The 27721-nt window shown below is 39.6% G+C and overlaps 1 protein-coding gene across 2 annotated transcripts; it reads right to left on the bottom strand.

Annotated features, from left to right (window-relative positions):
- Positions 1-1913: 1913 nt before the first annotated feature.
- armh3 (armadillo like helical domain containing 3) lies at positions 1914-26923 on the bottom strand. Of its 2 annotated transcripts, XM_005925046.3 has the most exons (26): positions 26778-26923; positions 25461-25570; positions 25309-25365; positions 24797-24943; positions 23798-23905; positions 23541-23633; positions 23376-23450; positions 23178-23264; positions 22346-22402; positions 22177-22220; positions 21558-21665; positions 19782-19857; positions 18680-18773; positions 16865-16966; positions 16619-16677; positions 16461-16526; positions 14005-14074; positions 13791-13851; positions 13611-13699; positions 11484-11566; positions 11061-11187; positions 10850-10925; positions 8915-8993; positions 4524-4640; positions 3139-3262; positions 1914-3059 (listed from the first exon to the last, which is right to left on the bottom strand). In XM_005925046.3, exons 2-25 carry the CDS (start codon positions 25560-25562, stop codon positions 3170-3172), a joined length of 2070 nt encoding a protein of 689 aa, XP_005925108.1. In that variant the 5' UTR covers positions 25563-25570; positions 26778-26923; the 3' UTR covers positions 1914-3059; positions 3139-3169. The 2 variants fall into 2 exon arrangements, with proteins under 2 accessions (XP_005925108.1, XP_005925107.1); XM_005925045.3 differs by having other exon boundaries at positions 1914-3262.
- Between the last annotated feature and the right edge of the window lie 798 nt (positions 26924-27721).

Below are 27721 nucleotides of genomic sequence, written 5' to 3'. Positions count from 1 at the left end.
GGCCACAGTCACTTTCCTTTCTATTCTAACCGGCCCTAAACACAAACAAACCTGAAAATGCTCAACATGATTAACAGGGGCGAGCAACATTTCCTGTTTCCACAGTGCCATCATTATTCGGATACAGCATGCTAATGCCACAGAGTTTACCTAAAACCTGATTGCAGGTTATGAGGACAATATCACTACAGCTTACTAGTTCTCTGATGTGCACCACTGCACAAGTCACTGATGAAACACATTGCATTGTAATTAAGATCGAACAGAAGTGCAGAGTCACTGTAAGTAATTCCACTAGGGACTTTGTGGGCTGCATTAAGATGGTCCAGAGTAGCTATAATTTGCCTATGTCTTATGTATGCTGTGTACACTGAACTTTTGTGTGCACTGTGTGTGAATTCAGTAAACAAGGCACATCTGATTTAGGAGCAAAGACAACCAGCAAGCAGCTTTAATGCCATACAAGTCAAACCAAACAGCAGAGCCAGAGGCTGCGTATTAACTCGGAGTTAGCTTGGTATCAGATTGATTACATCTTTTGTTTTAAAGGAGTCCTGCAGAAAAAAGGCACACAGTCCGTGTGCCTAAATAAATTTGTGATTAATTAACACAGTTGATAGGAACCCCTTTCCCACAATGGCGTCATCTGAGCTACCAGAAGCAGTCAAACACAATAATAAGTAATACAAGCCCTCAAGATGTATTCACAGACTTCTTATGCTATGAGTTGGATGATGAAGGAAAAAGGAAAACAATCAGGAATCTCCTGACAGAAGGATCATGTCTGTTTCTTGCTGCCTGGTGTGAAACTAACTTCCAGCAGCAGGGGAGAGAAGTTTTAAGAAAGCAAGTCAAGCACTACCTTTATTGATTCGTCTGGACTTCTGCAAGCCAGCTGCCAAATATCCCTTCAATAAAGTCAGACTTCTGCCCTCACTGTACATCCAGATTATTTCCTGCACCTTCTCAGCGTCAGTTTATTCCCTTTATCACAATTTCTACCATCCTCCTCTCTGACCTCTGCTTGCATTTTTTTTTTCTCCATCCAAAGATTTAGGTTACTTTGAGAAACAAAAGACTTAGCTGGTGTTGTTTGTGCGAGCCTCAGGGTGCAGACATCATTAGGAAGTAGCTGGAGGACAAAGTTTATCAGAGATACTGGCTAATTAGTTTCACAACATGAAGGGGCGAGAAGGGTAAAAGGCGGAACAGCGAGACTGGAGCAGGAAAGTTTCCACTTTCTCACCAACTATGACCTGATAATACGTTTATTCAGCAGCAGACTATTGATTTTTTGTTTTTAATGAACTACTTCCACATCTCTGCTGTTGCAACAAAACACATTTTACATTCTCATTATATAATCAGGTGTGTGTCTCATTTTCACAGACTTGTTCCCACAGTTTAGAATAACAGGCCTGGTACATGTGAGACCCAGAATCACATTGCATCTCTCTGACTGATTATCATGTTGCAACTACAATCATACATCAGGATCGTTGCATTCAGTCTGATATATTTATTGCAGCTGCTGTTCTCATTTCATAAAGTATCTCACAATCCTCTAAGCTGGATTTACGGGGATTTTTATTATTATTTTTTATTTTGAAAAATGTGTGTATAAAGATGATGTCATACCTTCTACATAAATTCATACACTGCTAGTTTGTCCCAGCAGAGTGCAGTAAATATATCAAATACTCTGAAAGAACCATTAATTTTTCCTGGTTTCTTTTTTTTTAATCATTCACATTTCATATTTCTTGCAGGTGACATGAATTCTGTCCCCTACAATTCAATGTTTCTTTCATCAGTTATTAAACTAACTAAAAACAATCAAAAATGGTCACATTTCCTTTCTGATAGATGCACAAAGCTAACAGAGATGTTTATCAAGCACAGTGTCTGTATAGTCAGGTCTTAGAAGAGCTTTAATCAGATAAAAGTCAAAATAACTTAATTCACTGTAAGTCAGCAGTGACATGAAGTGAGAACATGTCCCTTTAATTAAGAACTCAAAGTTCATACGTGCTCGACAGTGAACATTGAGTAAAGACACGAGCCAAGACAAAAACATTTATAAAAACAGATCATATTCGTAGATTGTGGCACTTCGGCAATGCGACCAACGTCACAGATCCTCAACGATGTGTGAAAACAGTCAAGAGGAATCACTGATATAGTAGGAAACCAATCTTTATTTAAAAAAGAAACATAAATATACCAACAGAGGTTAGAGGTGAAGGAAAGAAAGAAGACCCTTCAGGTAAAGAAATTGCATAATTCAGATCAACTTTCAAAAATATAAGTTCAACTGTTCTGAAAGAAGAAAAGTGAGTTCAAGAGCGCATACGCATGAGGCTATTCTCACTAAAGACCTTGTGTGTGCCAGAGACACAACAGCCATGATGACATTACAGCTCATTTTGTTTCATTAATAAACAGTTTTTCTTCTAAATGATAACAGCTCACGTCAAACACATTCAGGTCATTTGTTAAAATAATGGAGACGTGAGTAACAGTAGTGAGTGTTAGTATTGGCTCTCATCAAAAACAAAAAGCTTTCCGTCACTTCAAAGCATCCTCAGCTTGCTCTATCCCCTCAGCAAGTAAGTACATAAAAATACTCAAATTGAATCTTGAACATGTAGAGAATGAATTTAATACTCGCGCAACGAGCACTGATCGGAAAAGAAAAGGCTAATGCTCTAATTCAAGAGTACAGTAAGATTCACCAAACTCAAGACGGCTCAGCATCACCATCACTAATGTCGTGAAGGACAAACTGCTAAACAGATGATTCAGAAAATGTGATTAGACACCAGAGGACTGAAATACTTTGTTTTACTACCATAATCAAAACTTTTAAGTCTCAGTTAACAGTCCAGCCAATACTGTTGATTGCACATGAGGGACCAGTGCAATATGGGCACTTCTTCAAATCAGCACGAACATGAACAAGCACAAGGAGCAAAGTCTGGAGAGTTTTCAGGCCTGTCCTTAAGGTGCATCCAGCCTTTAAGTGTCTCTGCAGGATCCCCGATCCAGTTCACAGGACACTGAAGATGAGAAATGATTTATGGAAAGAACCATCCAGGATTGTTATCGTTTCTGTTGCATGTGTTAAACTATATTTACACATCCGTGTTGAAGGGAGTGTGGGTGTTTCTCAGGAGATGGTGGAGAACTCTTTGAGCAGGACGTCCTGACTCAGCGTGTTCAGGGAGACGTTCTTCCTCACATTCAGGCTGATGGAGCGCACCTGGAGACACGCACATTTATTACAAGGCTTTATGTTTGTGTAAAACATCTCACTCCACTCACAACAACCTCTCTTCATCAGCTATGCCTCTGTGATTTCCTGCTGAGGTTTCAACACATTAACGACAGCGACAAATTAATTTATGGCACTGACAATAAATACATCATCCATTCATTTTCTTCCACTTATCCAATTCAGGGCTGCGTGAGGTTGGAGCCTATCCCAGCTACGATAGGGTGAGAGGCAGGCTACACCAGTCTAACACACTTATGTACTCACTTTAACACACATGTGCAATTTAGATTCACCAATTAACCTAACAATAGTTAGTGGGGTTAGGTGGGAGGATTTTGATATGACTCCATGGAAGGTGTGTTCTGACCACCTGCATTTGCCAGATATTTTCACACAGACCTCAACTGCTGCACAAAACAGGCATAAACTTTTCTTTCCACCCAAGTCTAACATGGAGGATTATCAGAACTGCAGTCCTCTGAAGGCTTCACAGTTTCCAATCCCAGAAGCGGTGCACTGGGCGAGGTGAAGCAGGAGCTGTAGTATGTTTGTTTTCCCTTTAGCATGCACAAGCTGTGCACCGTGAATCTGATCAGCAAGGTAGCACTAACAATGTTAAATTATACTGCAACATCCTGAGGAATCTGAGGGACAACATTCAGTGCACGCAGATCGCTTAGCCTCCTTTTGGTATTTCCCCAAAATGAAATTAGATCCAGTGTGTGTCGCAGAGGCTCGCAAGAGCACAGAATGAGGCATTCACAGAGCAATATAATAACTGTACTGAAAGTGGTCAAAAGGTACGCAAGAAGATACCTTGAAGAGGAGATTGGCCCTGTTTACATCAGGCAAGATGCTTAATTTTTTGATGGGAGTCCTAAAACTTTATAATTGCCTCTTGTCTAAAAAACAGAAATTAAAACCTCACTAATAGCGCGCTGAGCAATCACCCTCTACCTTCTAGCTGTTGTGTCAATGTGCACCTTTTCTGATACTTCTGCCTCGTGTCTTGTACTTTCTCCATTAATTTTATAATGAAACAAGCTGGCAAGTAATGGTCTTCCTTAAAAAAAAAACAGTAAAATCTGAGAAAATGTTTCTAACACTCCTGAGAGACAGATTTTTGATCATTCTGAGTGAAACGCTGCTTGAGTCAAACATTAGACTGGATGCACTTGAGAAAGAGTTCAAATGGAGTGTATAAAACCCTGAACACTCAAAACAAACCACCCTCCCTCTCTCTTACCAGCTCCTTGAAGAAAGCAGCCTCTTTGGGCTGCTCAGAGTATCTCTCAAACTGGTCCAGGCCATCCTGCAGTTTGAGGGTCAGTGTGTCATAGTTGGACCGTACCACCTCCAACACCTTACAAAAAGATCAGACAAACACAAAATGAAATTAAGTCTCATGTGATTCTCTCAACTGGTTTTTGCATTGTACAGCGAACACTGGGAATGGTTACAGAGCAGTCAAAAATTAATTAGTGTTAAATACTTTATTCCCACACTTTTATTTATGAGGGATCAAGTAGTGTTTCAGAGTTGCAACGTAACATTTGGTTCCTCTCCGACTTTTTCCAGCGATAATGTGTAATGAACTGTAATGAACCGTTTCACGTGTCATTTAGAAAAACGAGGTTTTATTGACGGATTTCACTTAATTTAAGTTTTATTTCTTCTGTCCCACTTTCTCAGTGCTGTCCGCGCCTTCAGTTGGGACTCTAACAGGCTTATTCAACTGCAGCTGCTTAATTACTTTGTTGTTGAGCGGACTGTTAAGACTCACGGATTAAAAGCATTTTCACAATGAAAGTTTCAGGCTACGAATAATGCAGAATCGTCACTAGTGTGTATAAACTGTGGTTACGTATGCAGAGGAAAGAGTTGCCTCAGCTAATGTCCAGCTGAGATAAGAAGACTGGCTAAAATCAGAGGTAATTATACAGAGATTCTCCACACCTTTCAGCAGTGAAATAGCCACTAAGCAGACCTTTTTCTTTTTTTTTTATTAATGCTCCAGAAAGACTCCACACGGCATGAAAAATTCACAGCAAAGACATGAGCTGCACTTTGTCATGCTTCTCAGAAAGGCTCCACAAACATGAACACTCATACATTAAACACCCATATGTTAACTTACATTTAGGTCTTATTTCATTTATGCATAACATAATTCTCTTTTAGCCATGGCAGCTTATTTACTATCCAGCTGAATCAACATTTTTAGACTTATTAAAGGCTGAGACCTGAAGAGCGTTCTCTAATAAATCTACGACTCTGCTTGTGAATAAAAAGTGCTGTTGTTTTTACTTCAACCTCTGGTGGTACACTGATGAAAAATTCATACCCATATCTCTCTCTCGCTCCCTCCCTCTCCATCTCCCTCCTCTCTGTATGAAAAAGCAGTGGTAGGTTTGAATAGTCAACCAAACTAATGCAAAAAGAAAAAGTAAAGAAGAAAAAGACCGAACGATATAACAAACTGTTCAGAAGCAAAAATGTTGATATAAAGTAAAGGAAAAAAGGGGGAATTAAAGGAAAGTGTATGAGGTTGTTAGAAGGGGTTGTTGCTTGTGCAACTGTTTCAGTATCTAAGCAGATACGATTGTGTGCACGCAGTTGTCACTGTCTTTATCTTGATGCATGGACTAAAAAGCAGGTTTTTAATGTGTTTTAACTCTAGTATTGTAGTCCAGTTTCGTACTTTGTGTGAGGAACAGAGCGTACAGCAGCTTGTTTCAATGCTGCGTGTCTCTGGAGGCCATCCGTCTTCTGGTGTCACTGTAGAGAGTGAAGTCGCTCCAGAGGGCTGGAGAGCAGGGGATTTGTGTGTGTTGGTGTGTGTGTATGTGTGTTTAGGACAGTATGCCAAAAGACTGAGGGATCAAAATTCAAAGTTTCTTTCAGTTCACTGAAAAACAAAGAGCAAGGGACAGAAGCAGACAAGAGAAAAGAAAAGAGCTGACTCTATAGATGTCATGTGTTCCTGCTTTCTTTATCTCTGTTCGGCTGCATATATGTGAGTCACCGGCTGCATACAGCTACTGAAATGCTGCCCTGGCTGTGGCTGATCTTGTAATTTACAACCAGAGTAATTATTCAGCCGGCATAAACACACTAACCGAAATATTAATCCCAATAGTGACCATGTTCTTTCCTCCAGATTTGAGTTACAACTTGTAATTACTTTGTGCAGAGAAAGCACAATGGGCATTAATCTTAAAACATAAAAACACATAAAATTATATTAATGGCCTTTTAAAATGTTTTAAACAGTATCCTGCAGAGGTCTGCACAATGTCGTTATGACAAAGCTGAGTCAGAAGGTTTGGACAGGTCTTGGCATCTTCAGCCTCTCACTGTCAGCGCGTGTTCATGTGTTCACACTGCTCTGCAGTTCATTCATTTACAACGCAGAAACGTGTTTTGGACAGCTGAGACGTGATGTGTTGTGCTTAAGCCAAGCCAGCCACATGTGTACAAAAGCAGTTAAAGCCTAAAATTAGGAGAAGACAAGTAAAAGAGGTTTTTTCCAGCGTTACTCTAAAGAAAATCATTTTTAAACATTTCCAGCTTTCCTCTATCTGTATCAATTTAACCGTAGTGGACAGCTGGAAACTGTCAGCTCTTAAAAACAATCAACTGACTTTTCAGGTCGACAGTCCACTACAGAGCTAACAAATACAGACAGACAACCAAATACGATCACATCCACACCTACGGTCAGCTGAGAATCACTGATCTGAAATAATAATAATAATAATGGATTGGATTTATATAGCGCTTTTCAAGGCACCCAAAGCGCTTTACAATACCACTATTCATTCACTCTCACATTCACACACTGGTGGAGGCAGCTACAGTTGTAGCCACAGCTGCCCTGGGGCAGACTGACAGAAGCGAGGCTGCCATATTGCGCCTACAACACCAGTAGGCAAGTAGGGTAAAGTGTCTTGCCCAAGGACACAACGACCAGGACAGAGAGCCCAGGGATCGAACCGGCGACCTTCCGGTTACAGATGCGATTCCCAATGCCTATTTTATGGACTTTAAGAAAGGCAACCGTAGGGCTGTGCGATATGACCAAAATCTCATATCCCGATATAAGAATTCTATCGTCCGATAACGATATAAATCACAAAAACGTAACATTTTCTGTAAATTCTGTGAATCTCGGGCAGCTCAACTTGCGGGAAGTGTTTCCAGCTGCGCGTCATGTAGCTGGAGTCGAGTGTTTTAACTGATGCATGAAACGATACATTTTTAGACATAAGTTGTAACGGCCGCCGTTTTCTTTGTGAGTATTTAATACACGGCGTGCTGCGGGGAAAAGCCTGTTCTAACGTTTGAGTCTAAGGTTTATTTTTTAGCACCTGGCGGCTCCTTTTTACTTCTAATCCGTAAATAATCTGCTCTTTCACGTGATTCAGTTTATTTTGAAAAGTCTCAACAGGATCTTGAGCTTTATTGTGAAAGGTTTATGTGGAACATAAACAAGCAGACACGCGATGGTGTTACCGTTGTTGTTGCTAACGACAAAGCATAAAAACAGGTGCTTGTCCGTCTGTAGTGTGGTTATATTAAATATAAGAGAAATAGAGAACTTTAAGAAATTAATATAGCCACTACAGTGACCATCAAAACGATGAAAAAATATTACCGTAAACAGTTTATTTTGCGACACCACGAAGCAAACGATAGCGTAAAATGAAACGATAGTTTTTATATCGTTATCTCGTTATATCGAACAGCCCTAGGCAACCGCAGCTTCAACCCAATCTTTGCTGTTCAACCCTTGCATCTAACGAAAAGGCTGTTAATACCAAAGGTGAAAAATAACATAAAACCAGCCGCAGCTCATTGACACCTGAGTTACCTTCTGGCTTTCCTCTTTGTTGTGAATAAATCTAGTAGATAAAAGCAGAGAGGTAATTGGAGAGAATAATGACCAAATCCATCACTTCTTATCAAGTACAAAAAAAACAAAGTTTTTTTCCTGCTGTTTTCCATCGCGAAAGACTTCACACGAGTCTTAAATGGAGCTTATAGAGCTCATATCAGTTCAGCCTCCTTCCAGTCCCGGCTCACGTATTTCCAAAAATTACTGTTTCAAAAGTCGCCCAGCGCTTCTGCTTAATGACTCGATCCACACTCTGTTTGTGTTTGCAAACTATGTGGAAAAATTGTCATTATTTCTACAAGAGCAGCTGCAGACACCAGAGAAATGGCAACATTTGCTGTATTTTATGTACAATAAAATCTCAAATGAGAATAACTCAAGCCTGCCTTTCAGTGTAATGTTTCCCTGAATCTGCCATGATGAGTCTGAAGCTCAGCGATGTGTGTGATAACAACTGCTTTTCTGTGCGTCTCATCACCATAACCAATGTTTGAGTCATTCATTTCTGCCACACTGCTGTAACTACGTCTTGATGAATAGGCTTTTTCCCCCCAAAACAAAACTCAGTGAGCTTTTCCTCAAACACTTCAGCCTTGTTCATTGTTTACTGAGAAATTCAGAAGATTTTCTTCTGAAAGAACAAGAGTGACATGTCACTGGAGTTCAGCCCAAATGGCCCCGAGACGATATGGAAGTTCATTTTTATTCACATGCAACTTTTAGTCAGGCAAAGTGTTTACCTGATCTTCTGACAGCTGAGAGATGTGGTTCACTGCAGCGTATGACTCAATCTTGGGGTTGAAGTGGTTGATTATGGCCCTGGAAGAAAAAAGCAAAAAACTTTTTAAATAAGAAATGCGCATGTATGTGTATGTTTGTTGAATGACTTAATAATTCAGCTTCTGTCTCTAACTGTTTTATCCACCTAATACTTTGTTACAGTACATAACTGAGCTGCTCTATAGCAAGTTTCTTATCCTGCAGATTAACTCCAACTTCATCATCATGCACTGCAGCTGCTGATCTTAGCCCTTGTCTGAAGCCTTGGCGAGTTCTGTGTAGCGCCACATAAACCAGTTCTCCACCTGCTGCAGCAGCTGTGAGCTTGAGTGCCAGGTGGAGATCCAGAGCTGAAGGACTAAAGAGGCAGGACTAGCACAGCAGGCAGCAATTATGAGCTACAATCAAACAAATATTCCACACTTGTTCCACTGTCTGGGACATGGGGAAAAATAAATTAGATGGTTTAATGTGGAAGAATCTTTCTAAACTAATAGTACAAAGAGTTGAAACAGAGTCATGACCCAAAACAAAGAAACAGTGCCAGTCTAAATGTACTATGACACTGGCCACACTGCACACCGTCCGATGTTGTCCCAGATTAAAAACGACCAATGCAAAAGAGGTTCAAAGATGGGAGAAAACAAAATGTTTTGCATGATTTAAGAGGTAACTCCTGCCACAGTCGATCTGAGTTATGTCAAGAAAAGCATGTTTGTGTGATGCATCCTCCAGATTTTATCAAGGGCAGCTCAGAATGGAAATACATAGCAGAGGAAGAACAGCTGTGCCTCTTGGCCCCAGTTCAATAGATATAATCGGCATATAGGCTACAAGGATCAAACCTGATATCCTTGACAAGTTGTCTGAAATCTGCTGAAAGCAAGGATGTCCAAATACATTTGGCTATGATATGTGGAACAGCATCTTATTTAGGTTCAAATAATAATTGATAATTAAATTATATTAAAGGTTTAAATATCTGAAATTTGTATTTTTTGACAAAACGTGTCTGTTAACAGAAAAGTCACTTCTGATACATGTCACTGTCTCCTTTATATTGTTTGGATACACCAGGGAATAAAATCTAAATTCAGAGGCAATCTTCTCCATCATTAGCATTTATTTCCGAGAAATAAACTGCTTTAAAGCTCAAGTATGAGTTGATGCACTAAGCACAGCTGAGAGATTAAATGGCTTATTTTGTACTGGCTTTGGCTGCGTCATATATCAAACAGATTATAGTGACAAACATGCAGAGGATTCTCGGCAGTGGTAATTCTGCTGTCATTTATGTATGGGAAGCCAGCCTATAGTGGAAAAAACAAACTGAGTAAAATGGGTTTGGTCCTTTCATTTAAGTTCATTATAAGACCATCTTCTGTGAATTCTTTAGAATTCTGTCTTCGTGTATTTATTCATCCATTCTTTCAACATTTACTCCTGTTATACTCCCAGCCTTCACTTCAGCTCTTCTGACTGCCTTTTTACACAGGGATGCTGTTCTATCAGGAGCCCACTGCATTTGCTAAATCCTCTAGGACTATCCTGTTCATACGGCTGCCCTCTGGGGCCTTCGAGCCAGGGTGACCTCAGAGGATCATCTCCCCAGAGAAGATGGAGGAGGAAAGGGAGATTACAGGGAAAAGATTTGAGGAAGAGACCAAGTACAATATCTGTGTGAGGTTGGGGTGAAGGAGATAAAAGCTTAAAAATTTATAAAATAGAGGGGCCTAGGGGAATAAAAAAAGTCAGATGGTAGAGAACCCAAATTACGGCTCTGAAGACTTCGCTCACTTTCAGCTCCCTTCAATCCAGTATGACTCATTTCTCCTTCTTAGGATACAGAAATCAGAGTAAAGAGTGTGAGTGCGGGTGTGTGGCTGTGTGATTACCGAACATTGACAAGGGCATGTGTGACTTTACTGGCTGCCTCCTTCCACTGGCCTGTGTTAGTTGAAACTCTCAAAACTGGAAAGCAGAATGACAGAAATACACAAAAATCCTTTGTAGGATTAAGGCTGTATAAAGGTGGCTGTGCGTATTAAATAGTTCAGGAATGCTTTAAAAGAAGTAAATTAAAAACTCAAGCATGAGGTTACGTACCCATGCAGTAGAGGTTGTCGAAGACCTGATGCATTCGTACGATTTCGTAGTACAGCTCGTCGTAGCTGTTGGAGGTGGGCAGGAATGTGTCGCCGTAAGTTATGAACATGTTGAACAGGTTTACTACCTGGATAAAGAGACACACACTAGGATTAGCTGAGCATTACATTTATAGAAAGTACCCAACAAGAGAAAAATAAACCAAAAAGAGGATTTATAAAGGGAAATTACATTTACACCACATCCGTTTGGTGCTTTTAATCTCCTTGGACAAACATAAAATTTGTTTAGATTCGTGGTTGAAGCGCCACTACTAGAATCTGTCTTACACATACAGCATCTCTATTAAACCAATCCTCACTGTGGTTTGTGGTCTGGTCCTGTGCCTCCATGTGTTTTTTTTTAACAGTGTATGATTCTCACCAGCAAGGCCAGATGAAAGATGTTGTGCTTGGCCAGCAGTGTGGTCTCATTTGACAGCAGGAACTTCAGCAGGTTGATGAGAGCTAATGCAGAGGGAGACATGCTTGCATTAATGAAATACAGAGGAGTGTTGCTAATCGTCTAGCAGCAGAGGCATATGGCAGCAGACTGCTTTCCTTAGTGTGCAGCTTTATTAAGCTAGATAATGGAATCACAGGAGGGGGGGTCTTTCAACACCAAATCTAGCCTCTTCACGAGCTTTTATTGAGGCAAACAATCCCACGAGAAGAACCAAAATGTGCACGCACAAAAAAAGCTCCAACACGAGTTGGCACAGCAACATGCTAAAAGAAGACAAACAATCGAATTCATTTTTCTCTCCAGTGTCATTTCATGGTACGCTATTATCTCCACCAGGAAAAGAGAGTCGGGGTTATTCAGGGAATTAAGCTGATTATTGGTCTGATTAGAGGAATCTGTATTCTAATGAGACACAGTGCGATGAGGCCATTACAAGCTGAAATGTTATCCTATTGTTTGTTGACCAGGCTGAAAACAAGGCCACGAGGATGGATTGTGCTTTCTTTAGAGACTCATTATCTGGTTTCAGTGATGCAGTACATTTACAAAACAACACTTTAGAAGAAAATTGTGTTTGTTTTGCAAAAGCAGGAACTATTTGCTCAGCTCGTGAGGTGATATATATTTAGCAAATCAAACATTTTAAATTAGTCATATGTTGTCTCTCAGGTCATTTAAACCTAGGTTAAAAGTAACCTGTTGAGCATTTACTTATTTTCTGGTATATACATCAACAGTCATGTGAAAAAGAACTTTTCACAGGACTCTAAGTAAATACACCCAATAATTCAATAGCTTGTAAACCCACCTTAAGCTGCAATAACTTCAAATTTAACTTCAAATTCATTTTCAGTTTGACTTTATCCATCTCTCAAATCACTGTGGAGCAATTTTGGCCCACTCTTCTTTGCAAACTTGGTTTGGTTCAGTGAGGTTTGTGGGCATTTGTTTATGCACAGTTCTCTTAAGCTCCCACCACAGTATTTCAGTTGTGTTGAAGTCTGGACTTTGATGCAACTGCACTGCCTTGACTCTTTTCTTTTTTAAGCCATTCTGTTGTAGATTTGCTCCTTGCTTGAGATCATTGTCCCGTTTCATGAACCAAAATGTTTAACTGTTGGGCAGAAGTCCCTACATTTGACTCTAGAGTATGAATACTGTTTTATACAAAGGAGTTTATGGTTACTCAACAACCGCAAGGTGCCCAGGTCCTGTCCCTGCAAAACAAACCAATATCATCATCCCTCCACCACCATGCTGACAGTTGGTATGAGGTGTTTGTGCTGACATGCTGTGGTGTTGCGAATTACGACCAAACATCCCCACTTTAATCTGTTCTCTCCAAAGAACATTGTTCCAGAAGTCTTAAAATCTTTGTTCAGATCCAACAGACGCCACGTCACCATTTCTCCTGGCAATCCCTCTGAATAATCCATATTTGCACAGTTTTTTCCAGCTGCACTGTCATGAACATTAACATGCTACCTGAGGCGTGTAGAGTCTCAGATGATCTTGGGTTAAATCTACTTGAACGTTCATTCGTGGAAAGACTGCGGTATTGTGTTAACACACCTGAATGCGCCATACAAGCAAATAACTCAAACTTCTGCTGTTATAGAGGTGGTCATGCTTGCAAATGATCAACAATCAAGTGCATTTGATTAGCAGCACCTGGGTGCTACTTACCTTCTAAACTCTAAAAGCAGTAAGGGTGTACTTATCTACTATCTAAAACGTATCTACTTATTTCTGTGAAAAGGTCATAAATTGGAAATTGTTCTTCAGAGCTCTGAGGGACTGTGCTTTGAGCTAAATGGTATTATCAGCTCACTAATTCACAAAAACTGGGATGAAAATGGAAAAGCTGAGATTGACTCTAAAATACAAGGACACTGGGATTTAAATTATGAGATAACCTGTGATATATAAAAAAACAGCAGGCATTTCATTAAATTCACCTTATTTCACCCTGAGAAATAAATCCTATCTGAATGGGGCTTTTTTTCTGACAAACAGTACATAAGCGAGAAGATGAGGTATCATTACCTGACCAAAGCTCTCTCCAGGTGTAGTGTAATCTGATTCTACATTTCTTTTGGTAACAAAGGAGTTTGTGGATGATCTGCACACAGCGCCTGCACAGGAAATAAGACAAGAAACTCTGATTAAATCGATTTGATGATGGATGAGTCATAATGATATATGTGTAATTTAATGTGTTCTCACAGGTATAAATCCATGGGGAAATCCTTCATCATGTGAGTAACAATAAACTCCACCATCAGATCTGCACAAAAGATAACTGTTAAAATGCATGACCTTTGATTGCATAATAATGAGGTTTAATTGATGCAAAAACTCAGAAGTTAGGCCTTACAGCTAACAGATATCATTGCTGATTTGAATCCATAGTAAACAAGTGTTAAAACACTCTTCTTACCTAGAACAGCGCACACCAGCGGCCGTGACGGGATGTTCTTGTCCACTGCTTTTTTCCTGTGCCTCATAGGCTGAAAAATATAGAAATAGAAAAATATGTTAATATGCACAGATACTCTGTAATTTTAATAATTACAACTGTACAAGACAAGCCTACTTTGCAGTTTTGGAAACAGTTTTTACAGCTGTATGTTATTTATTGTTAAGTGACACAGAACAGATAATCAGCAGACACTAAATAACAGTCACAGTCAGAAACTGACAGCATCTGCACGGGTATGTAATCCTTCAAAGTAGGGCTGGGCGATATGACCCAAAATTCATATCTCGATATTTTTTAGCTGGATGGCGATATAAGATATATATCTCGATATATTTTTTTAAGCCATAAAGTAAGAACAAAAAGAGAGTTCTTAGTCAAAGCTGTGTCCCAGATGTCACACAGGCACTTTTATTAACATACAGCACAGATGTACATGAAAAATTACTCAAAATTAAATTATGAGCATTCATTAAATAATAATGCTCCATAAATAAAAGAAAACAAGGTTGTTTTTGTGCTAAACAAAGAGCTCACAATTGTGCAGTCAAAATGTAAACTAAAAGACGCTGAGCGTAATAACAAAGACAGACAGATTTCACAGCTGCTCTGTTCCCAAGTTTTACTGTGTGACTGATAGCCTGGAGTTTGAAATCCGCTTCATAACCACGTCTCTTACAGGTGCCATTTATGGTCCTTATACACACACAATACGGTAATATTACGTTGATGCACAGTACGTATCACTCCGCGAAGCTCCTCGGTAGCCGTAATGCGCCGACAATCTATCAAGCGGTGCAGCTCCGTAGCTACCAAAGTCGTACTCAAACATTTTTGACAGATTGCTGAGCGCCGTGTACCACATAAAATCGGTTCGCGGCCATCAAGCACAACCAGAATTCATACATAAGGCGCGCTATCAACTTTTGAGAGAATGAAAGGATTTTAGGGTTAGCGCTGTTAGCTCGTTAGCGCGGTTAGCTCGTTAGCATGTTTAGCTCGTTAGCACGTTGACGCCGTCCAGCCCCACGCATGGGGCGATGCGCAGTAACTCGTTAACGGAGATTTGCCGTGTCCGTCTTGTCGCTGCCTGCACGTGAAGCGATGGGGGAGGAGGGGGAGTTGTCTTCAGTGAAGGCGAGGCGGAGTAACGTTGCGTAGAGACAAAAGTGGACGAAAGAGAGGCAAACTTGCGGCTCCACAACTATAATTATAACGTAACATAGACTATATCGATATAAAGGATATTGTCACATCTTATATCTCGTATAAAAATATATCGATATGTTTTAAAAACTCGATATATCGCCCAGCTCTACTTCAAAGTACAACTTTTAAGAGAGTAACTTTATTTGCAACTCTATTCCTTCCATCTTAGTGTCGGAGTTCAGTCACTGCCTATCTCATGTTTTGCCAGATATCTCACTGGCCAGGTTGCTTTTGTGCTATATGTCAATTTCATTTAGCTGTTTTCACAAAGAGGATTTGTGGGAGGTACTCCAATTCTACTGTTTTGAACTGTCAGCAGTCCTCCTTCTGGTCTGGAGATCAGTGAGCAAGAGGGCCACACTAACCAGAATCTGTAGCAGTGGGCAATTTTTCCATGCACTGCTATTCTGAGCTCACAGAGGCTGCAGAGAAGAACAAGGTCTACAGCCGCCAGCTGAAGTCCAAAATGATGGAGTCTGAGTTTAGCTACAGAACGAGATTCACTCAAGAGCTGATTATATGTTTCAGTTGACAAAACTAAAACAGTTGATACCTCCAACCAACTGCAGACACCATATACCACACCCAGTGTCCACACTTGAAATGCTCCTATCTTTCTATCTAACTATCTTTGATGCACAAGAGGAAGCAATCAGATGGAGTAATATCAGGCGAGGGAAGACAAGTAGGGAGTTAAAAATATCTTAGTAGGGGGAAACGAACCAGCGCACATTTTAAAAGCGTACAATTCACTGTGCCACTGTGTAACATTTAGATTCATCTGTGCTGCAAGATGTTATAATAGAACATGCAGTAAAAAGTCTGATCCTAGGGAATGAATTCAGTTTTCAACCCCCGGGAACAATCAAAAGAGTGATGATCACGGCCTGGGTCACCATCCTGACCTGATGTGTCCCCTTAGAGTGAAACATCTTCCACTGACAGTGCAGGTTAATTACATTAACACTGGGCTATTCACAGAGACCATACAAATGACAAATGTCCACACCTGTCTAACGCAGATCCCAGTGTTGACCGTGCACTGTCACACAAAATCCTGACTCAGGAAAGTTACTTCTCACACCTGTTCATGGAAATGACCATGATGTACGCTAATCACGCATAACAGAAACAGGCTGGACTTTCGGATCGCACCTTGTAATTACTTCTATCCTCACTGAGTGTCACTCACACGGCCATGAACTCACCATTCGATGGAGACTGACTCTGAAGTTCATATTGTCATCATGAAGAAAGGCATCAGCATACTGGTCCTATCGTACAGGGAAGGATTAAAAACAAAGATGGTCAGGTTGATGGAGAATGTGGTCGGTGGCATTTGTTGCAGGACGGTAGGTTCTCATACCTCGGCTATGCAGGTGAGAATAATCAGGCACAGTCTGGCGCTGTTGAGTCGGTGCTCATCTTTGAAAACAATAACAGATAAAAGGACTAAACATAAACAACCCACAACATAAAGACAGCTATAACAGTTTAATAATTTGGGGGGGCACTTTAGGACAAAGATGAAATTAAAATTACCAGAATGAATGATTATAAGAAGGTAGAGTAGCAGAGACCAAGAGAAAGAGGATTTAAATCTTTTTGTTACCTTTTGTATCCTGCATTACAATGGAAGCATACTTGAGGAAGGTGATGAGAAGGTTGCTGGTCTGCAGGTTGGGATCCAGAGGCAGTTCTGGGTTGCTCATCACTATAATGCAAATGTAGAAATGACAGTACAGATAAACATCATCACTAGGGTAAAAAAAAAAAAACACACACACACACACAGTCAAACTAATTTCCTTGTTTTCAGATTTACTCTGAATCCAGAAAACAACAGAGTTGCAAAAAAGAAATTTTGAAGTTAGTCCCAGTCTTTAAATTATGACTCTCCATGAAACCTGAGCCCTTCTTAAAGCCACCATTAACAACAGCATGACACTGAAACAACAGCTGTCTTGATGCATGCTCAATCATCCAGGTAAATAAATCCCAAAAGGTTGATTCTGTTCATCTGGACGTAGCTGTTTGACCTCACAGCCCAACTGTTCATTCAGTGGGTTGGTTTCAGTCATTGTGCAAATGTACTGTTTATATGGTTGGGGAATCCTGCAGTCAGCTGAGACTGAAGAAATCACTTGGATGAGTGACAAAACGTTTCTCCCACTGAAATTGCTACGTCCAGATGAACAGACTCAGCCTTTTGGGATAAAACAGCAGCTAACTTGTTTGGGTAAACGGAGTGTTCATTCAAGCACAAAAAGTAATGTGTTTTTGCCATTACTGTAGCTACTGTATTTAACTGTGCAGTCTAGACAAGCATTTTCATCCATTTAAAAATCTCTGCTCTCTGAAACATACAGCTTGACTCATGGTTAAATGATGAGCTGGTCATGTCCCTCCACCCCACAAAACCCTCCTGTGTTTCCTTCTTCCTCAGCACACAGCAGGCATACCACCAAAAAAAACAAAAAGATTTCACACCATCTATCGTGTGAGGCTCGACTGTAGAAGGAAATGCATATTCCTGACATGCATGTACATGGCACATGTATGTTCCACACAAAAGACCTCAGGGCTGACGCTCTCTCAACTTTTCATGATGCACACTGCATGTGAAACTCTCATTTGTATTTGAAGCTGGAGGTTAATATTTTATATAGAAAATGGCTCTTGGGTTTGAAGTTAGCCAGAGATAGAAACATGTACCTTGTAACAGTTACAGCACATGTGCATGCCAAATGAGCTGCTTTTCAATGTGCCAGCATCAACATACACCATCCACAAAAGCTGAAGTGGGAGCTATGAACTCCTTTTCAAAGTGAGATTAGTAAGCAGCTGAAGTAGTATTAATAATTCACTTATTAAGGTGTAATAAATCGAGTGTGTATTAGGAACTCAATTCTATCAGGTAAAGAGCACAAACTGTATTTTTTATTTCTGCCTCTTTGCTTTTGAGTGTTTAAAAGCAAACGTGAACAAAAGCTGCCAGATTCAAAGGGAGTGTTTAAAAATGCATATTAAAAGTTACGATTAAATGGACGCAAAGAAGCAGAGACCATTAACGCCCCACAGCTTTAGAGACCTTTGCAGTGCTCTCGGCCTATTCAGGTGCTTTGAAGGGTCATTTTTTTTATATCAAAGGAGACAAGGTTACAGTTTTTTAGGTTAAAAAACCAAATCCTGTAACTGAATCTATTCAATCAATTTTCAACCTCCAGACAACGCCTTTAAAACGGTCTGTTGACTGACTACTGCAGTCAACAAATATTCTTTCTAGAAACTTTAAAATGTGCTCCCAAACAGTGATATAAAGCCAGTGAGAGTTGCCCTCCGAAACCAATGATTAATGCCCCTGACATCATGTAAGCTTTTCTGAGTCTACGCGTGTCTGAATCAAAATATTAAGTGTACGACTTACTGTCAAGGGAGGGCGGCGTTGTGCCAAGTGGCGTCGTAGGGGTGGTTGGAGTAGTGGTGGTAGGTGTGGCGGCAATGTCGATCTCGGGATGGCTCTGTGGAAAGACATGACACACATAAAAACACCTCATTAACAGTGATTAACCTTGCCTAGAGTCTCATAATGTAAAGAAAAGCTGAGTCAGTGAGAAAACAAGAAGAGTAGTAGAGACAGATTACGTTTAGGAGAGTGAAACATCTACAGAACGATGCACTAATCATTCACCTAATCTCTTCATTTACCCTGAAATATGCAAATAAGCACAACACTGCAAAAAAGCAACACATTTGTGAGCTGGTCCTGAGGCTGCCATCTTATCCTTATTTAGGTCGTTAGCTCAAACGCTTTACTCTTATCAAGTCATTTATACTAAAAGAGCAAAACACATTAAATTGCAAGCAACTCCAATCTTTTCACTTCCGAAGCCTTTATATACGACAAATGCATGTAATTAACTCCCATAGTTAGTATTTTCTCTCTATAGTCTCTTTTTTTCTCTCTTCTGTTTCACTCACAGCCCAGCCACTCACAACACATGGCTGTCCTTCCCCGGGCCTGGTTCTTTCAAAGGTCTCCTCATGATAAAACAGTTTTTCCTGTGCCCACTTATACATAAAAAGTGATGCGTGTTTCCACTTCTACTCTTAACCACTGGTCTGCGCATCGGTCGTTATTGGCAAATCATCTCACAGATACCATGTGTAGCAGAAGATTTAAGATTAAAAGGATTTCAACCTTGAGAGGAGGTAAATGATAAGGTTTGCTAAAGATGAAATCATAAAACTCAAAGTTTTCTGAATTCTCATTGCAGTCTGAGAACCTCAGGAACTTTTGGACCTGAGGACCTTTGCTTAGCGTGAGGACCACCTGTAATATCTCTTTAAATTAAATCATAAATGAAGACAAGGTAGTTTCTTACCAACTTTCTGTGAGTTACAGCGCAGGCAAAAAGGCATCAACACACAAAATTACAGAAAAAGTAAGGGGTGGAATAACTTTTACTTGACCTCTAACATCCAAAAGCTGTGAGCATAGAAGAACACAAAAAAGTGTTGTATGTTACCTGTGCCAAGACAGTGATGAAGTTGCGGTTGAGATGCACAGCCTCATAGAGTGCCAGCAGAATCGCCTCATTTGTCCTTGAAATGAAAGTTAAGTTAGAGAGAACACTTTTTTTATTGGATAAATATCCAAATTTTACAAAATAGTGGACTGAGCGTTCCAGCCTTTGATCCAGTCAAGCTCAAGGAACAACTGGAAAAGCACTCTGCTGCTCAAAGTTTCTTAACAACGGCTTCACGCATCAGCAGGTCACTTTTTTAATTTTCTGTGTCATTAACTACTGCACAATGTTTGAACAGAATAATAAATCATTTCCCAAATTCCCTCGTAATGCATTGTCCATTTTTATGTTGATAGAAATTGGGACATTAGTCATGTAAAACAACAGTGAGTATACTGATTATGAACACAAGTATTTGACTGCAGTTTTAAACATATTAAGTTAGTTGGCCTGAGCCAAACTGTCTGTACTAAACAATGCAACAGTTTTTATCTTCTACTTTCTTCAAAAACATCATACCACATAAGTTATATTGTCTACTGCTATATATTTTTCCCCGTCAGTCTAGACTAAATAACTCACAGTGAAAAAGTGATTATATACCAAGCCAAGAAGTTCAATAAACTTCCTACAACATCTGCTGTAAAGCTGTAGTGAGGAATAGACCAGAAGAAGCGTACAAATGATTTATAAACCCACAAGCACAGCAGCCCAAAACCTGTGAGATGCAAGAAATCTGAAACAAAACTTTTCCTTCAGTTCAGCATTAACTCAAAACTCAAACTAAATAGTAAAGTAAAAAAGGTGTAAGAAAAACCCCGACCCCTAACCCTAACGGAGAGATCAGAGAACCTCCTGAAGGAGGACAAAGCATCAGGCCTTGGTGGTAAACTAGCAAGACTGAAGTGACTGAGAGAATTATACAGCAGCTGACTATATATATCAGACTGATCTCAACACTCAGTTTCACAATGTTTTTCTACTTTTAGATCGGTATGATGTCACAGAGAGCGTGTATACCTACTATGGACATCTCAAGCACACATCTATGTCTGCGAGCCCAGAAGCCCCACCCACCTGTTGTAAAAATGTTCTGTTTGCAAGGGGCATCCAATGAGAACGAAGATGGCTTGGAATGGAACTTATTTCAGAGACAGCATTAACTGAAATGCTAAACTAAAGTCCAGTATAATACAAAGACTTTAAGTCCTGCAAGACTAATATGGAACTGAAAATGAGCAACAAAGCAAGAGCAAACAAATCGTCTAATCTGATGACACAAGCACTATTTCAGAGGAGCACTCGGTCTACTCATCACCTGAAAAATGGATGCTAATGGAGCAAAAGCAAAATTATAATACCTTTGTCTAAGTGGTTTAGACAAAGGCCACACTCAAATGCTTCTGTGTTATTATGGCTTACTGGATGTGGACTGATGGGCAAAAATAGTGATTTAATTCCATGCAAGTCCATGCATCTAAATGATGAAATAACATGGCGAGATATCTAAAATTCTACCAGATAAATCTTGTTTTTATTAATGAAACTGAGGTTCTGACAAATGGACTTAAAGATATTAAAAACTATATGTAACACATTGTAAATATAACAGTAAATACTGGGTTAAACTTATTAATATCTGAGTGTCTTCCTTCTGTTTATAGTATTTCAGCCAACCTGTTCATTCGTACTCCAATTCTGTCCTGTTACTTTTAACTTGAGTATAAAGAACAATGAATCTGTCTGATGTAGGAAGTGAAACAGCTTTGCACTTACTGTACGGAGAGCTTCTCGTCAGCATCTGCTATAAACATGCTGCCCACCATACTAGTGAGGGTAGAGAAGAAGCCACCCTGGTTCTCCTCCTCTTTGTCTTTGTACTGCCTAAAAAGAGAAAAAGACCAGATGGACAGAAAGTAGAAAGAACAAAAAAAAGAGGAGTGAATGACAAATTAATGAAAGGCAGGTAAGCCACAAAAGAGAGCAATAAAAACAGCCATGCCTAACCTAACACACATTTACCTAACACCTCCTTTTGCTCTCTGCAGTTTATTATCTACGGGCAATCAGTTTATACACAAAAACAATGAAGTGCATTGAGCCACCATCCATCATTTTGATGTGTCTGTCTATGCACGCAGACAGACAAGACCTCCTTCACACACAGCATTTTAATATCTGAACCTTTCCTCATCCAAAAAACATTACAGACTCCCAAAGAAAGCTGTCAGATATAAATAACTAAAGCTATGAAGGCCTGTTTTCTTTTAAGGAGAATAGAAATAGAACATTTGCAGGATACATCAAACTAAACTGATGGTACCAACACTCTCAGCACACTATGTACTGCATCATTAAAAACACCTTTTTGACAGATGGAAGTTTTAAATCTCACCTGTTATATTCTGTCAGAGCTTGGTGGACAACCATACCCATTCCCTGGAAAAGAAAAACATTCAACGTGTCAGTGAAAGCTTTGATTATCTGTCTGATGTAAAGACCACCTACATCAGGCTGGCTATTTATTATTCTGCAATTACAACAGCTAGTGACAGCATACTTACATCTAGTGTTGGTTCATCATCCACAATGGAGAGCTTTACAATGTATGGATTCACAGACTATAACAGAAAAGGAAAAGGAAATACTTTATTATTAAAGACCATGAAAGACCATTCTTTATTTATTATAACTTACTAACTCAAGAGCCTCCTACCCAGTATATACACTAACAACCTGCAACATTTAACTGGTCAGGCTAAGCAATGCAATGTTCAGAAATGCAAATAAAAATACATCATCCTTTTTGAAGGTTATTTTTCTTTCTAGAGGGTGAAAATATGGCGTCAAGAAGGGCTTTGGTACAAAAAAATAATGTTTTTAAAATCTATACCAAGTGCAGAAAATGGATGCTGGAATATTATTCTTTTTGTCCCCGATGCACCCAAGATGGCATCCCAGTAAGACTACAAATAGAAACAGTCAGCCGGTAAAGTCACCCTGATGATGCATGAAGACACTGTTTTACCCCTCATCCACACTGGCTTAACTAATCAGAGTGTGGCACCATTAATATTCTGGAAACATGATTTAAAACGCCCGAGTTATTTTCTTCCTCTTAGTTATTTTTACCTATTATTCTCTACTGTTGCGGTGTTTAGAGACTAATAATTGCCTTTAACATATCTTCTCATTTTTAGACTTTACAGCAGAAGATACATATCAGTTTCCAGAAGGAGATTCGTCGGAGAACAGGAGGTTGATCTTTGCTTTTGGATACACAACCCGGTTCAGTCTCACATGGGCTTTATACTGGAGTTCATGACATTGTAGAAAAAGCTTTATATGAAGAAACGCTAGCACAGTCAAAAGTCAGCATATGCACATCAAACAGACCTCATATTTTCTATAGTTCACCAGGAGAGCCAGAAGCACCACAGCATCATAACCATGCTGCCCTCTGCTGGATGCATCTGACAGAATCTGAGCAGGAAACAAACGGAGAGCAAAGATGAATAGACCAGAGCAGAGGAGAGACAATTTCAAAATATAACTGAAAATCACAGAATTATATTTTCTATTCAAATGATTTACCTGAAGAATGGCTTCAAAGATGCTATTGATCATCACATATTCTAGTATAGTGTTCTGGCTAATATTGTCTGTTACCTGTAACACAATATTTCAACAGCTGTAACATTTTGTGTAACAGCAGAACAAGCATATCAAATGATAATTATCATACATGCTCCATCTCACCGTCACCAAACACAGCAACAGTTTGAGGCAAAGGCTCTTGAGACTCTCTGAGCTGTCTCCACAGAGAAGGCTGTCCAGTCTCTCCATCAGGTCCTGCAGGAGACACAAACAAAAGGAAGTGTATGAATGAGTAAAAAAACAGCAACAACTCAACCCATCTTTCCCTTTACATCTTTATTTACTAATCGATTTCACTCAATTTTTCTTTCTATTTCTATTTTCTATTTCTTTCTATTTTGGTTTAGAGTCTAACATACCTTCATCCTTTGCTCAGCCTTATCAAACCCCATGAGCATGTTGATAATATCAAACCCGGACGCCGACTTGTTTTTCTGGTGGACCCCTCGGAAAAGTGCACAGAGAGTCTGGAAGTAAAGGAGGACACACGGGCTGCTTAACACATGTTTCATGAATCGGCACGTCTGTAAAGCACCCCACATCATTTTGCATTGGTAATTTTTAAATGTTATGCAGATTTTCGAAGATTTACAGCAAGGGGAGCTGCCTCAAAGGTGTGGAACATCAGGTAAATATGTACTATATATTTGAGTTTCGATAGACAAAAGTCATACTACACGGTAATGACTCTGCTGTGTTGTGACAGATCTATGGGCTTTTTGAGTGTGCTGTTTTGATTTTGGATTTTTTTTTCATGCTTGATGGTGTTTATGGTGAACTCTGCTATTGCTCCCTTTTCTGTTTAACCCAGCTTTTCAACCAATCAGCATTCAACTGCTACATAATGTCAGTGCCACCAGGCTACACGGTGTTGTTTTTTTAAGGGCACTGCAGGTGGGTACTTCTGCATTGGTTGCATACTTCACTCTGAATAGAAAAAGACCTAAAAAGCAATACTGATGCAGGTCCATAAATCCTGCATGAGACAACAACAGTCATGGGATGATATTGTCGCTGTTACTGCATCAAGGAGAAAAATCGTTTTAGTATGTTTCATTATTTAACAGGGTTAAGCTTTAATACTGTAGTTATTATAAACTGCAATCATAACACCTCTATGCATATCAACACACTCATTATAGAATGCCATTAACCTAAATATTTTTTATTTTTTAAAAACCACAACACACATTTCCACATTTTTGTGAAATGATATTATAAAATAAAAATATGGAGTCAAGCTAACATAATTTATCAGTCAAAAGAAGCTAACAGTCTGATCAACATACTTAGATTGCTCCTAATGTGATGATTATATACACAATGTGCACGCAGTTGAAAATCCAGGTGATAGTTACCTGCAGGGCATTGACCACTTTGATCTGGTGCTCCTCTCCCAGAGCCTGAACGCAGTGGTGAAACAGAGAGTTGATGTTGTCTTGAATGCGCTGGACGTCCTCCCCATCCACACTCTCCAACTTTGACTCCAGGTACTCTAGGTTCACCTGCGGGTAAAAAAGATAAAAGTGTTGAGTGAAAGGCAAGGAGAATTAAATGTTAAGGGTGCATAAGTCATATAAAAGATTCACTTCAAAATCTCAGACTACTCTCCTGTTAAAAAAGCAATAGCCTAACCATTCATAGTAGAGAAGTATCACAATAAATGCAAATTATACTGCCTGGCAATCTTCAAAGTCCTAATCTCTGCAGTATTTGGTTGCAGTGTATTTGATTTGAGCATCAGTACTTCCTCTTTTCTAAAGTATGCATTCTTTAAACTATGTGCATCACATCACTGCTGCAACTTCACATAACCACAGAGTGCACTGTGAGAGATTTCCTGTTATGCAGCACACTTCTTTCTCCTTACCTTCATAAGAAACAGCTCATCCCAGAAACGAGGGTTATTTTTTGCTGGGTCTTCTTTCTAAATCAAGCAGAAATGACATTGTTAGCACTTGAACATAATGCATTTCTCAAAACTCTCAACATCGACATTGTTTGACTTTCTATGATACTCACTGCAAAAATCTCATCATACATGAGGACCACCTTCTCTTTCAAGGGCTTTTTAGAGGATGACGTCCTCCTCAGCAGCCCTGCCTTCTTCTCCACCTGAGACATGATTAAGTCTGAGAAGATAACCACAGTTAAAAGACATATATATTTAATGAGTATTTGTCTTCTTTTTTCAGCTGCTCCCTTTAGAGCAGATTATCTGCTTCCATCTCTCTGTATTCCTAGCTTTTTCCTTCATCAAACCAACTCTTTGCATGTCCTCCTTCACTACATCCACGAATTGTCCCTGTGTTCTTCCTTTTTCCCCACCTGGTAGGTCCATAATCAGCATCCTTTGTACAATGTATCCAGCCAGCACTCTCCCTTTACCAGTCATAGTTCCAACATTTAAATTCCTCACCTCCACACTCCTGTCATTCCTTCTTTCTCGCTGTACTGAATATGCCTTCCCCCCTCTCCAGCACACAGTTTTTACCTGTACCCTGCTGGTCAACAGCACCAGAGGTAGTTCTTGTTAACCCAGACTCCCCGACCAATCCAATATGGAAATCTCATCCTTCAAAATCTGTATGTTTGATTTGGTAAAGGATTTTATGCCAGATGTCCTCTGTGACCAAACTTAGGACTGGCCCTAGGAGTGCACTGGCTTGTGGAACCACAATCGTCAATTCATTATTATAAAAACAAGGCTATTAATATTCTGTATTGTTTGAACAAAAGAAAAGATAAGAAACAGATAATAGTCTGACCTGTTTTTCAAGATTTCGTGCCTTTGTCCCACACCCTTTTTATAATGAACAGGTTATGAATGTAAGTATACAGTTTTTATTTAAGAGGTTATTTTCCCATAATCAGACCGAGTAATACGTTTAAAATGAACGTGCATTATCAGTTTGCATTGCCAACATCTTATGGGCTTGCATCAATTGATTATCTGAGTATCATATATCATATTGACATTTGCTCACACTGATCAGTATTAAGCCAACTGGACGTTGAAGTACTAGCTTGTCAGCTAACATTAGCTTGCTAACCACTGCCACCTAACTTGGTGGGATCAAGCAGTAAACAACAAACGGCAACACATCATGTAGCATGCACTGTTGTCCAGCAGACATCCGAAAAGCACTTTAGCGGTTAGGTCATTAAATGTTAATCTAATAAAATGCCCAGATTCCTCCCAGCTAAAGCTAACGCTACGTAGCTTAATATTTGTCACACAAAGATATTAACAACGATTTGGCTGTCAGCTGATATCTGAAAGGGATTATTAGCAACGTTACTGTGTTGTTTAGATTGGTGGCTGTCGTCTGTTCTTACCTCTATTAAAGTTTTAAAACCTATGCTGTTATTGCAGTTCATGAATTCTTGTAACAACAGTATCTGCTAGCATACAGTCAGTATCTGCTAGCATACGGCTTTCGACACTCTCCTGCTTATCTGCAGGGTCCTAGCGCTACACTGATTGCAACATGTTTACGCCATAGGGCAGCTTTTCCGGGCAAAGGACACACAGTGAACATTTTGACAATTTAACAGTGCTGACACTGTCAAACACTGATACTACAGAACGTGTCTGTATGAATGAATGAGGAAAAAATAGACACCAGACATATGGATGCTGATATTCACGCAAATGCATGAGCTCATATATTTGTCCTTTTCTATTTTACTTTTGAAACTTTTACCCCTGAGTGACAAAGAGAATGATTAAAATTAAATATTTACTATCTGTGTACAAACTGTCCTACCCGTTAACTCATTATAATTTAATATAAGACTGGGACTCTGGAGAATAACTCATTATAAAATGGGAATAACTGAGAGGGTCACATCTCTGCAAGATTATCAACCCACTCCGATTCAAAAATATGCAGCAGAAAGGACAGATGTTTAGCAATTACGAAAAAAACTGGAGCATGTTGTGGTTCACAGAAAAGGTTTTGTTGCACATATAAGTGAAGCACAATCAAGTCAAATAGCAGTACAGACCTATTTCACTGGAGATTCATTCAGATAATACCGTCTTTATTTGTGAGGACATTGCCACGTTCGGATGGTGGCTCCCAGTTACAGGCCTACTTAGATATGACTGGTTTATTCCTGTCGACATGGTAGACAGCTAAAAGTCTACTTTTTGCTTGTGTTTTGTTTTGTTTCATTTTTGAAGTGGTGACAATGTTAATTAAACAAAGAGTCTAAACGTTATTTTTATATTTTCTGTAGTTATAGCCAGTGCACCTTTACTACACAGCCCCTTCTAG

The sequence above is a fragment of the Haplochromis burtoni genome, unplaced genomic scaffold (genome assembly GCF_018398535.1).
Source record: "Haplochromis burtoni strain Fernald_Lab_line unplaced genomic scaffold, NCSU_Asbu1 Contig_70, whole genome shotgun sequence".
Classification (NCBI taxonomy): domain Eukaryota; kingdom Metazoa; phylum Chordata; class Actinopteri; order Cichliformes; family Cichlidae; genus Haplochromis; species Haplochromis burtoni.
Note: the sequence above shows the minus strand (reverse complement) of the source record. Positions and strands in the feature narration are given on the sequence as shown.

Coding starts and splice junctions, on each gene's coding strand:
- armh3 (XM_005925045.3), bottom strand. CDS start 25,562: ATGTCTCAGGTGGAGAAGAAGGCAGGGCTGCTGAGGAGGACGTCATCC. Junction 16,967..18,679: donor AACGCCGCCCTCCCTTGACA/GTAAGTCGTACA, acceptor TTTGCATTATAG/TGATGAGCAACCCAGAACTG. Junction 11,188..11,483: donor TCTTTCATCTGGCCTTGCTG/GTGAGAATCATA, acceptor CTCTTTATCCAG/GTAGTAAACCTGTTCAACAT.